The 12,344-nt window shown below is 61.0% G+C and overlaps 2 protein-coding genes across 6 annotated transcripts in view; one reads left to right on the top strand and one right to left on the bottom strand.

The window, feature by feature from the left end:
- The window catches only part of Rara (retinoic acid receptor alpha), a 40,711-nt gene extending 32,235 nt beyond the window's left edge, over window positions 1-8,476 (top strand). For all 5 annotated transcript variants that reach the window (XM_004633726.2, XM_023718069.1, XM_004633725.2 and 2 more), the window contains 7 exons: window positions 1,549-1,697; window positions 2,896-3,037; window positions 4,599-4,759; window positions 4,896-5,072; window positions 5,817-6,021; window positions 6,659-6,817; window positions 7,188-8,476. In XM_004633726.2, the coding sequence (XP_004633783.1) occupies window positions 1,549-1,697; window positions 2,896-3,037; window positions 4,599-4,759; window positions 4,896-5,072; window positions 5,817-6,021; window positions 6,659-6,817; window positions 7,188-7,405 (1,211 nt within the window). In that variant the 3' untranslated portion in view covers window positions 7,406-8,476. The remainder of the gene's footprint in view (window positions 1-1,548; window positions 1,698-2,895; window positions 3,038-4,598; window positions 4,760-4,895; window positions 5,073-5,816; window positions 6,022-6,658; window positions 6,818-7,187) is intronic.
- Window positions 8,477-11,677: 3,201 nt separating this feature from the next.
- Window positions 11,678-12,344, bottom strand: part of Gjd3 (gap junction protein delta 3) — a 3,846-nt gene continuing 3,179 nt past the window's right edge. Inside the window, exon 3 of the mRNA XM_004633883.2 lies at window positions 11,678-11,795. Coding sequence (XP_004633940.1) covers window positions 11,678-11,795 — 118 coding nt within the window. The remainder of the gene's footprint in view (window positions 11,796-12,344) is intronic.

Genomic DNA, 12,344 nt, shown 5'->3' on the forward strand with positions numbered 1-12,344 from the left:
GTGTGCTGTGGGCCTTTGTGCCTCTGGGGTGTCCCCATCTCTGGCCCCACCCCCCTGCCCTGCCCTGTGCTTGGAGCCCAGAAGCCCTGTCCTCTCCTGTCGGGCCAGCACAGGGGGAGGAGGGCCTGGGGCCCCACTGCTGTCTGGAATGCTGACTGACCAGGGCCCCCACCTCTTGTCCTTGGTGCCCCCCCCCAGCCCAGATTGTCTATTGTTACTGCTTTTACGTCTTGGAAAAAGTTGGCGCAACAAAGAGTTCCTTTGTGGCTCACCCTCTACCTCAGCTGCCTTCCCCGGCAACTGTTCCCGGCCTCCCTGCCCCTCTGTCTTTTGGGGAGGATGAGCTCAGGAAAAATCAAGCCAGGGCTGCTAGGTCACCAGAGTGGACAGGGTCTCCTCTGTAGGCCCCAAGGGGTACCCAGCAACTGGCCCGCTGCTACAGGGACACAGCTACTGCAGAGCTGTTGAGCAAGGCTGAGCGGGCAGGTGGTACCCAGGCCTGCGGGAGTCCCGAGAGCCCTGCCAAGGCTGCTGGCATGGTTCCTGTCACCAGCCGCCTGGTAGTTGCATGGCATTTGTAGGTAAGGGGCAGGGGACACTGGCCTGGACTTGGTGGCTGCAGGACTTGTGCCTCTGAGACTCTTGGGCTGTGGGCACTGGGGTGGGGCTGGCAGGAAACCGGAAACTGTGGGACACCCTGGCCCGTCTTTGGCCCCAGGCAAATGGCAAAAGCTTCTGGAGGTTGTTGGGTGGCCCGCGAGGAATTTGGGGCACTTCAGTTGCGGTTGTTTCCTAGCACCCTGTGCCCCCGGATGCCCAGGTCTGGGCTCAGATAGGCCACCCAAGCCAGCCTGGGTCCACCCAGGATGATGGGCACAAGGGCATGAGCAGCGAGGTTCGACCCATGCCCTGCTGGCTGGGTCACCCTTCCTGGCTGCCCTGTGGGAGCTGAATGGCAGGAGGGGTGGGACCCGGACGCAGCCCTGAGGCCAGACAGACCCAGCATTGATGGGAACAGACCCCTTTTGTGGTGCCGCTTCCCCCAGACGTGGGCGCCCAGATGATGGGGCCCTGGGGGCTCTTTGTCTCCGGGGGTCTTCTACCTACCTATCTCCCCTCTGCACAGTTGTGACTCTTCCCTGGTTGTCTGGGTGGGGGAGGGGCTGGGGCTGCTAGCAGAGGGGGCAGGAGGGGGGCGGAAACCGAGGGGTGAGGGAGTAGCAGGCGATGAATATCCTGTTGACCCCAGTTTCCTGTGCCCCTGGCTCCTACTTATTCCCGCCTTCATTCTCAAGCCTTAACTCCTTCCTATCTTGGGGAGCCCAGCCAGGGTGACCCAACCAAGGCTTTGGGGGCTCCACCTTGCGCCCCCAAATCCAGCTCTGTGTGTGTACTCACCCACTCACCCAGCCGATGGTTTCCTGGTGTGGAAAGTGGGGTCCCAGGGACGTGGACAGGAGTGATGGGGGGTGGGAAGGGGACTTAGGGGACAGCAGGAGGCTATGGGGCAAAAACCTGGGTCTTACTGGCCACCTTCTCTCTCTGTAGCCATCGAGACCCAGAGCAGCAGTTCTGAAGAGATTGTGCCCAGCCCGCCCTCGCCGCCACCCCTGCCACGTATCTACAAGCCCTGCTTTGTCTGCCAGGACAAATCCTCAGGGTACCACTATGGGGTCAGTGCCTGCGAAGGCTGCAAGGTGAGCCATGGGTCCTCGCCCCTGGAAAGGCTGTCTCCATTAGCCAGTGGCAGGACTTGCTGCCTCAGCCCAAGTGCTCAGTCTGGGGGTGAAGGGTCTTATTTATTGGGGAGTTGGCAGCAGCTCCAGAAAGGGGACACCTGCTACCCAGCCTCCTGCATGATGAGCAGAGTGTGAACCCCTTCTGCCACCGCTGCCCAGGTTGCCATGATGAGCTGGCTGCTGAGGGCTCCTGGCTGGGGACCTGGGAGGCCTGCCCTCTGCGGCCCTGCCTAAACCTCGCTGTGGCATCCTGGCACAAGGTGGTTGAAGCAGGCGCCCTGCCCTGGCCTCATCTTCACGTGCCCAGGCTGTGGGCTTGGGTGCCTGCGTGGGCGGCTGTACCTTCCCGGTGTCCCTGGTCTGGGTGTCCCCTTCACCTGTCTCCAGAGCCGCAGCCTCTGCACTGGGTTCTTTGGGGTTGGGGCACATGCTCTACCCAGCACATGGGGCTGGTGGCACATACCTGTGAGCCAGCTGCGGGCTGGGGTGGTGGTGGGGGGTCCTAGGTCCAAGGCTGGGCTGAGCGACTTAAGAAAACCCTTGTCTGGAGGCACAGTAGAGGGACAGTGGTGCTCGGCACTCTTGGTCCTCAGTCCTTGGCCTTGGTACCACCACAAAAAGCTTCTGGGCTCTGGGCTCTGGGCTCTGGGCCGCCCCTTGGCCCGGAGCAGCCATCATCCACGGTGGTGAGACAGGCGCTGGTGACACGGGCCTCACACAGAGTGCTGCTTCCTGCCTGCTCGGTCCTGCTTTCCCCCACGGCTGTCCATCGCTCTGTCTCTCAGAGTCACTCTGTGCACCACCCGTGGCAGCCCAGTTCTCCCCCCACTTGGTCCTTGCACCCCACCAGGTTAGCACCTGGCTCCTGAGTGTGTGCGTGTGTGCCCGTGTGCCCTCCTTTTGCTCTCACGGCCTCGTCCGGTGTTCCGGGACCAGGGCTGTGGGTTCCAGGCGTCTATGCTGCCTGCGTCCAGCCCCAGGTGTCCCTGTTGTGATTCTCCAGCCCTGCTAAAGTCACGTTCCCAAAAGACAGTGCACGGGGGCGTGAGGCGGCGGGTCCAGGGCTCCCTGCAAGGCCCTCTTCAGTGCAGTCACCACCCGAGTGGGTGACCAGCCACCAGGCCTAGAAGCTTGATTCCCTCCCCTCCACACCCAGGGCTTCTTCCGGCGAAGCATCCAGAAGAACATGGTGTACACTTGTCACCGGGACAAGAACTGCATCATCAACAAGGTGACCCGGAACCGCTGCCAGTACTGCCGGCTGCAGAAGTGCTTCGAAGTGGGCATGTCCAAGGAATGTGAGTGTCATGGGGTGCAGGCGGGCCCCCTCCTGAGGGTGCAAGGAGTGTGTGGCAGAGGCTGGGCCTCCAGTGGCTGGCTGTGTGGCCGCATGTGGGTCCCCGCTCACGTGCACACACACGTAACCATGTGTGCATGTCTCTACACCCCGTGGCTTCCTTCCAGGCCTGCTTGGCCTTGTGGCAGGGCTGGGAGCCTCCTTAGGGACAGGACCTCAACCCAGGGCTATGCTTTGCACAAGCACCCGGAAGCCATTGTCTGAGGAAGCCTGTGGCCAGAGTGAATTGGGCTCCTCAGGGCTGGGGTGTCCCCAGTGGGCCCAGCTGAGCCAGAGCAGGGAGGGCGGGGAAGGGCGGCCAGTCAGGGAGACCCTCTAGTGTTGAATCATGGGTGTTGCTGTGGTGACCGGTGATTGATGATGTCAGAGATAAATGACGCTGACAGACGCCTCCTTGTCTGCGTGGCCGTTGCCATGGAGCCTGAGCCTTGGGGGATGGGGTGGGGGAGGGGGGTTGCGGGAACCCCCCAGGCCTTTGTGGGGAGGGAAGCGGAGAGGAAGTGGGAGGGGGATGAGGGGAGAGATGGCTCTAACCGGAGCCCCAGAAGGGGATGGGGGAACCTGGGTGTAGACACCTGGAGCAGGAGAACAGTGTGTGGCCCCCGCCCAGAGGGACCAGCATCCTGGGACCTGCAGGCCTCCTCTCTGTGGGCCACCTTAGGCCCTTTTCACTGCAGACGGACCAGGGTGGGGACCCCTCTCCTCCCTGACCACAGCTCCCCCTTTCTCTCCCTCCTTCCCTCTCTGGCTGCTCTGTGCCCCGGAGCCGAGCAGCTGCCATTTCAATAGAATTAAAGCTTCCGAATGATAAACGTCTTGTCACAGCTGCAATTTTCTCTTCCCAAATTATCCCCCCTCTCCTTCTCCCTCTCCCTGCTCTCCCTGCACTTTATTGAATTTGCAGAATCGACATGAGTGATCTCCAAATTATGCTGTCCCCCTTCCCCAGCCCCGCCCCCACCCCATCCTCTCCTCACCAGCAGCCACTGCCATGGCCCCAGCGAGTGATTGTGTGTGTCTGGGATAATCGGCTGGTAACGACCCCATTGCTTCTTTAAAGCTGAGTGGTGTGTGTGGCTCAGCGCCCCTGGTGATTTGTCAGCTCCCAGCTGATGCACCCAGAGATTCTCCCACTACCCCCCACTCTGGGCTGGGGAGCCCCACTAACGCCTCTGGCTGCCCCGGGAGCTGCTCTGAGTCTGTCCCCGGGATGCCAGGAATTCCTGGCTGTTGTCTTGTCAGGAGGTGGGGGTGGGTGTGTGCCCGTGGCCCTTCTTGCAGGGCAGGGGTGGCAGGAGACAGGAGGTGGGCGGCCTGCAGGTTTCCTGCCCTGGTGCCGGGCGGTGTGCAGGGTCCCTGGGCAGGGTTTGGTGTGTGGGTTGGGACCTGGAGAGCTGGTGCCGCATCATGCTGCGCATGCACATGTGTGCGTGTGTACCGGGCGGGTGGCTGGACCTGGTGGCTGCCAGCCCCTGACCACCCACCCACCCCCTGCCCCCCAGCTGTGCGGAACGACCGAAACAAGAAGAAGAAGGAGGCACCCAAGCCCGAGAGCTCGGAGAGCTGCACGCTGACGCCTGAGGTCGGGGAGCTCATCGAGAAGGTGCGCAAAGCGCACCAGGAGACCTTCCCGGCGCTCTGCCAGCTGGGCAAATACACTACGGTACGGCTGGCGGCAGGTGGGGGCACTGGCGGGCACCCCTCAGCTGCAGCACCTGGGCCTCCCCTCTTCTGCCTCCTGGGGCAGCTGGGCCCGCAGGCGGGCGGGCGGGCAAGGTGCTCACTGTCCCGCCCCCCAGAACAACAGCTCGGAGCAGCGCGTGTCCCTGGACATCGACCTGTGGGACAAGTTCAGCGAGCTGTCGACCAAGTGCATCATCAAGACCGTGGAGTTCGCCAAGCAGCTGCCTGGCTTCACCACGCTCACCATCGCCGACCAGATCACGCTCCTCAAGGCTGCCTGCCTGGACATCCTGGTGTGTCCCTGCTGCCCGCCAGCTGCCCTCCCTGTGCACGGCCCCGGTGTCGCCCGTGTCCATCCTGATGCCCACCTCTGCCCGGCTCTCCAGCTGCCGCATCTGACTGTAGCAGTCGCTTGGCTGCCAGCTGGTCCTGAGCGCCCACACCCGTCCTGACACCTTCCCCCTCATGTGACCTAGACGATAAGTGCAGATCACATAAGTGAGGGACAAGGGCCGGCCTCTGCCTGACACAGCCCTACAGCCCTCAGTGGCAGTGTCCCTGGGCTGCTACAGAAGGGGCGGGGCTAGGTGTCCTTTCTACAAGGAGGAGCCAGTGGACCTGCTGCTGGGGCCCCTGCTGCAGTTGGGGGTGGCAAAGGGAGGGGGCCACCTGTTCTCAGACACTTCTGAAGGGGATCCTGGGGAGGGGCAGCAGCGGGGTGCAGGTGCCTGAGCGAGGACAGCTTCCTGGGGCTGCTGTGCTTGCCTTCCGGACACTGGGTTCCCCTAACTCCCCGCTGGACTCAGGGTGACCTAGATGTGCGCTGCGTGCAGGGCTGTCACCCATGTGACTGATTAATTACAGCTGCACTCAGCTCAGATCCCTGGGAGCATTAACGGCGTCACCGGCTCTGGGCCACCTGGGGCTGGTGGGCCTTCAGTCACCTCGAGGTCCCACCCATAGCCGGGTCCCCTGGGGGGTATGAGCTGAGGGGCGGGGGTGGGGGACAAGCTCTGAGCTGTGCTCTGCACCCCCAGATCCTGCGGATCTGCACGCGGTACACACCCGAGCAAGACACCATGACCTTCTCCGATGGGCTGACCCTGAACCGGACCCAGATGCACAATGCTGGCTTCGGCCCCCTCACCGACCTGGTCTTTGCCTTCGCCAACCAGCTGCTGCCCCTGGAGATGGACGATGCGGAGACCGGGCTGCTCAGCGCCATCTGCCTCATCTGTGGAGGTGGGTGGGCCTGGGGCAGGCTGGGCCTGGAGAAGCAGGCAGCCGGACGGCCTCCCAGGTGCACCGAGGCACAGGGCGGCGGGGCGGGGTGGCCTGCGCTGGGCTCCCATCCCTGGGCAGCGCTCATGCAGCGGGTGAAGAGCCAGGCCTGGCCTCGTGTGCCCTTGGACAGGCTGCTGAGCTGCTCGGAGTCTCTGTTTCTGCCCAGTGAGACCACAGCTTCTGTCTCATTGAGCCAGGTTAACGTAGCGTGGTTAACATGCTTTTGTTGGTATCACATCTAAGGTTTTATTTTTGGTTTTCTGAGACAGGGTTTTGCTACATAGTCCAAGCTGGCTTTGAACTGTGTCCTGAAGGCTGGCCTTGGACTCACAGCAACCCTTCTACCTCAGCGTTCTGAGTACTGGGATGACAGGCCTTTATTGTGATAGCTATCTTGTCACTCAGGTGTTCTGAACAGAGAGGGTAGGAGAGGGCAGCCAGCTGGACTCCTCCCTCTGCAAGCGTGCTAGGGGATCCCAACCCGCAGTGCCACTGTCCCATCCCCCCTCATACCCTTGGGAAGCCTGGCCGGCGCAAGTGTGCCTCCTGGTGGCCCAGGCCGGGAGTGCAGCTGAATTGTGTCCCTGGCACCTAGACCGGCAAGACCTGGAGCAGCCAGAGCGAGTGGACCTGCTGCAGGAGCCGCTGCTTGAAGCCTTGAAGGTCTACGTGCGAAAGCGCAGGCCTAGCCGCCCCCACATGTTCCCCAAGATGCTCATGAAGATCACCGACCTGCGAAGCATCAGTGCTAAGGGTGAGCCAGGGCCCCACCTGTCCCCTTCTGTGCCTTTGGGTGGTACTTCTGAGCACAGCTCTGGAGCCAAGTTATGTGGGTGTCTGGGGGTTCAGGTCACTTAGAGCTTTGAGCCTTAGCTCCCCACCCCAGGACTGGGGACAGTGTTTACTCTTCCTTCTGGGCCCTAGCGGGCCTGCAGCTAAGGCAACCCTCCTGCTTCAGTCTCCCTCACCTGAGCTCACAGGTATCCAGTACCACAGCCGGTTTGGTGGTAGTGTTGAGAGGCTTCTTGCTCCTCTGCCCATGCCCTGGGTTGAGGTGTTCAGCAGCCAGAGCAGTGCCCACGGCCCCGCCTGGGGTGGCACCCTGACCAGGCCTCACCCCCCAGGCGCTGAGCGCGTCATCACCCTGAAGATGGAGATCCCGGGCTCTATGCCGCCGCTCATCCAGGAGATGCTGGAGAACTCCGAGGGCTTGGACACGCTGAGCGGACAGCCGGGGGGCGGGGGGCGCGATGGGGGTGGCCTAGCGCCGCCACCAGGCAGCTGTAGCCCCAGCCTCAGCCCCAGCTCCAACAGAAGCAGCCCGGCCACCCACTCGCCCTGACCGTGATCATGACTGCTGGGACGATGCAGCCCTTGCTCCATGCTCCGGCTTCTCTGGCTTCCACCGACCATGCGACGCCAGCCAGCCCGGACTGGCCTGTCCGCCCAGACAGACCAGGGACCTTCTGGGTGACGCTGATGCAGGAAGGAGGCCTAGGCTGGCCCAAGGCGATGGTGACGGACTGCGCACTTCGCAGCTGGAGCTGGTGGCGGTGGTGGCCGCATGGACGAGTGGACCCCCCGCCGTCTGCGCCCATGTTCAGCACCAGCAGGCGCGGGGCCTGGCTCCCGCCCGAACTCACAAGCCATCGCTCCCCACTGGGGACCCCCTGCCTTGGTTGGTGACAGAGGGGTGGCCGGGTAGGGGTCCCCCCTGTACATACCCTGCCATACCAACCCCCAGGTATTAATTCTCGCTGGTTTTGTTTTTATTTTAATTTTTTTTTTTTTGGTTTTGATTTTTTTAAATAAGAATTTTCATTTTAAGCACATTTATACTGAAGGAATCTGTGCTGTGTATTGGGGGGAGCTGGACCCAGAGCTGGGTGGTGGCCCAGGGTGGAAGGGTCTCTAGGGCTCTGTCCTCTCCCTATCTCGTTCCCCAGGCCCTTGCAGCCGCACTTCCTTGGTTCTCTTTAATACTGTGAAGTCCTCACTTTCGAGGCCTGCGCTCCCTCCTGCAGCTGAGCCCCGGTGTGGGCGCCCCCACAAGTCGCCCCTGCCCATGAGCAGGGGTGGGGTAGCCTGGGGCCTCAGCATCCAAAGGGCCCGGCCCGGGGTTCCCAGGTGCCCCGCGCCCAGCCTCACAGCCACCAGCATCCCACGGGGCCCCAAACACACACACACACACACACACACATGCACGCACGCACGCGCACTGTGGACAGCAGGCGGCGCGCACGGCCGAGCCCCACTTCCGCAGCCCAGTCCCCCCACTCGCGCCCCCTCCTTGCCCCGCAGGCCGGGCCTGGAGGCCCCTCTCCCCAGCACCGGCCGGGGCGCTGGCTCCGGCCCCCAAGACCCGGAGCCCCGCGGTGCACCTGTTACTGTCGGACTTTCCACTGAGATCTACTGGATAAAGAATAAAGTTATATTTATTCTATCGGCCTCGCCTGCCTCTGCCTCGGGGCTGCTCTCAGTCTGGGTGGGGGCTTCCCGGCAGGCTTGGGGTCCAGGGGCCAGTGCACCCTACTCCCAGCTGGGATGCTGTGCCTGGTACCTGGCTGAGCTTGGGGGTGCACCGCGATGTGAGCGCGGGAGATTGCGGCGCCCCGGCCTCCGGGAGGTTGGGTTGCGGGATTGCGCACTGCACGGTTCAGCCCAGGCCGCATCCTTGCCCGGGTCACAGCTAGTGCAGGCGGGGACCCCGGAAGCGGCTCTGGCAGGAGGTGCGGCAGGGTGGCAGCGGCAGAGGAGGTGGAGATCTCTGAGGGCTTTCTCAGGAGCCCCTGCCATTGCTCCCTCGCTCGCCAGGGGGCAGCAGCGCCTCGCTTTACTCCCTGGCCGCCCCGGAGCCTTGGGAGGACGCGTGCGGGCTACTAAATAGCAACACCTGCTCCGCAAAGCTGAGGCAGAGTTGAAAGCGATGGGCCTGCACGCGAGCTTCCAAAACTCAGTATGCTGCCGGGTATGGCGGCGCACACCTGTGAGCCCAGCGCTGGGGAGACTGAGGCAGGAGGATCCCGGAGAGTTCAAGGCCTTTCTGTGCTATGCTAGACAGAATGAGAACAAGGACCTCGTCTCAGAAAACAAAAATAAACCAGGCATGGCATTGCACAAGTGTAATCCCAGCACTCAGGAGGCTGAGGCAGGAGAATCCCTTCGAAGGCAGCCTGGGCTACAAAGTGAGTTCCAGGCTAGCCTGAATTACACAGGGAGAACTTACCCCCCCAAAAAAAAAAAAAAACTCAGAACAACAATAACAAAAGAGATACGCTGTCACAACTTTTTTAAAAAAAATGTATTTAGTATGGGGTCTACAGGGTCTCACTGCAGAGACTGGACTCCTAGTGATCCTCCTGTTTTCAGATTCCCAAGCGCTGGGATTACAGGCTCGAGCCACCATGCCCAGTCTCAATCCCGTCTCTGCACGCCCCAGGGGTGGGGCCAGCATGGCACATCAGGGATTGAACCTGGTCCCTTCATCTGCCTAAGCAGGCGCTTTAATCCTCCGAGCTATCTGGCTGGCCCTTGTCATAACTTTTATTTTTTATTTATTTTTTTGCGGAACCGGGGATTGAACTCAGACCCTTGCACTTGCTAGGGAAGTGCTTATTCCACTGAGCCGTCTCCCCAGACCCTCATAACTGTTTTATAAGGGAGAAACAAGAGAAATGCTGTTGCACCACCTGTCTCAATATGCTAATATGAGCATTATTATTGTTTTTTGTTACTCGGGATCAAATGCTGGGCATGTGCTACTGTACCACTGAGCTACACCCCTACTCCTTTTTATACTGAGATGAAGTCTTGCTAAACTGTTCAGGCTTGCCTGGAACTCATAATCCTCCTGCCTCGGCCTCCCCAGTAGCTGAGATTACCAGTATGTGGACCTCCCTGGATTCAGCAAATGTTACATTATAGTCATGGGGAGAAGGTCTCGCGATGCAGTTTAGGCTTGAACTCACTGTGTAGCCCAAGCTACCCTTGACCACAAAGTGATCTTCCTGCCTTGGCCCCCTGAGTGCTGGAATTACAGGCGTGCGCCACCATGCCCGGCTCCAGCAATTTTTAAAAAGAACATTAAAATTGAAAAGAAGTACGAGGGGAGCTGGGGAGATGGCTCAGTGGAATAAGCGCTTCCCTGGCAAGTGCAAGGGCCTGAGTTGAATCCCTGGTTCTGCCAAAAAAAAAAAAAAAAAAAAAAAAAAAAAAAAAAAGAAAAAAACGTAAGCCAAAAAAAACCCGGAAAAAGAACCGGGGGGGGCAACCAACCAAGGCCAGCCCTCCCTGGAATCCTGGAGGCAGGGTGAGTGCATACAATTCAGGGGCAGGACCTGGTCCCTAGGATGATGGAATGAAGAGCTGGGCTGGGGCCAAGGCGGTGGGTGCCCTCCAGGTGCTGGTGACCAGCTGCCCCTGGGCAGCCTGGAAGGCAGGTGACACTTGGATGAGAGGAGGGGACACCTAGCGTAGAGCCGGCAGGATGGACGGCGGGCAGTGGTGAGGTGCTGGTGGCCTGGGGGTGGAGCTGGCAACAGTGGCCAGAGCAGCTAGGAAAGCTGGGGTCACCTCGGGGCGCTTGTCACCCCACCTGGCCACTCACTCAGGCTGCCGCGGCCCCTGCTTCCTGCTGGCTTCTGCATGCTGCTGCCGTGGGCCCTTTGCACCTGCCAGCCCCTGCGCCCGAATGCTCTTCTGCAGGCAGCTTCCCGGCTCCCCCTTGCAGGACTGTCACTCTCCCCTTCGGACTGCCACCTCCCATGGTTCTCTGTCTGTCCACGCTCACTGCAAACTGACATCCAGCAGGTGCAGGGGGTGGCCGGGCTCCTCCAGATGGAACACCTTGAGACAAAGTGCACACTGGCCCGCCCCGGGGGGCCGAGACTGTATGAAGAATGAGTGCTTTTTAATATCAACCACAGGTTGAAACTATACCACTCTGGGGGCTGGAGAGATAGCTCAGTGGAATAAGTGCTTGCCTGGCAAGCTCAAGGTCCTGAGTTCAATCCCTGGTGCCACAAAAAAAGCCCCCAAAACCCCAAAAACAACTATACCAATCTGGATATTCTGCAGTGAGGGAAAGAGAACACCAAACCCCGATTTCCTGCTTCCTTCTGCTTTGTCCAGGCAGCTAACAGGAAGAGCCTCAACATGTGGCACATAGTAGGAGCTCAGCAACGCTTGTTGAAGGAACACATCCACAGCATGACACAGGGCATCAGACAGACAGAGGAGGCCCCCCAGACAGGCAGAGGAGCCTCAGGACCACAGTGGCTTTTACCAAACACCTCTACGGGCCAGTGAGGGGAGACGGCACCGCCACCTGGCAGCAGCGCTTCGGTCTTCCTGGGGCCACGGGCTTGGGGTGAGGGCCCTCAGGGGTGGCTTCTCCTAAAGCTTTTTGTTTCTCCAAAATGGGCCCAAAGGCAGCAGGCAGAATTCAATAGAGGCTGAGGCAGGAGGATAGTTTGCAAGTTCAAGGCCTGCCTGAACTACCTAGCATGAGCATGTGTCAAAAATGAAAACCCAGGCAATAGGAAGATGAAAGAGAAAAAAAAAAGAAAAAGAAAACCCAAACCAAAACAACCTGAGGGTAGCGGGCAGCATTAGCTCACGGAGCTGCGGCTGCAGGGAGGAGGACTGGCCAGGCAAAGCCCAGCACGCCTGAGTGGCAGGGCAGGAAGCAGAAGCGCACCACTGGGCCGGGAGCCAGAGGGAACGGGTGGCCGCTGAGGGGACAGAACAGGAGGGGACCGGACTGGCTCTGACGCAGCCTGGGCCGCGGCGACAAGGCCGCCGTCTCTGCCACTTGGCCCCGGGACCTCGATGCGGAGTGCGGGAGGAGGGCCAGAGCGGGACGAGGAGGACCTCCAGTTCAGGGGGCTGCAGGTGGCTCTGAACGCCTGGTTTGTCTTGGGGGTCTCCTGAGCATGTCATAGAATGCGGGACAGCAGCGGGGAGAGGTGAAGATTGGGCCCCACCCCGGTCCCCAAGGACCTGGGCTCCTGGGTGGAGAACAGCGCGCCCACGAGTGAGGCGCCTCCCCTCCCGCTCACCGCTGCGTGTCCCTGTGGGGAGGGGACACCGGCCTGGCTGGCTGAGACCCGAAGGGAGCCTCCGTGCACACACAGACACGTGCACGCTCTGGGCTTCCTCTCATGTGTGCACGAACTGCGCACACGTGCAGTTACACGCCGGAGTCAGGTCCCGGCGTGAGGCACACACGCACACGCGGGCTCACAGGACGGAGGCGGCTACGCGGGACACGGCGCGGGTGC

The sequence above is a fragment of the Octodon degus genome, unplaced genomic scaffold (genome assembly GCF_000260255.1).
Source record: "Octodon degus isolate 3935 unplaced genomic scaffold, OctDeg1.0 scaffold00056, whole genome shotgun sequence".
NCBI classification, from domain to species: domain Eukaryota; kingdom Metazoa; phylum Chordata; class Mammalia; order Rodentia; family Octodontidae; genus Octodon; species Octodon degus.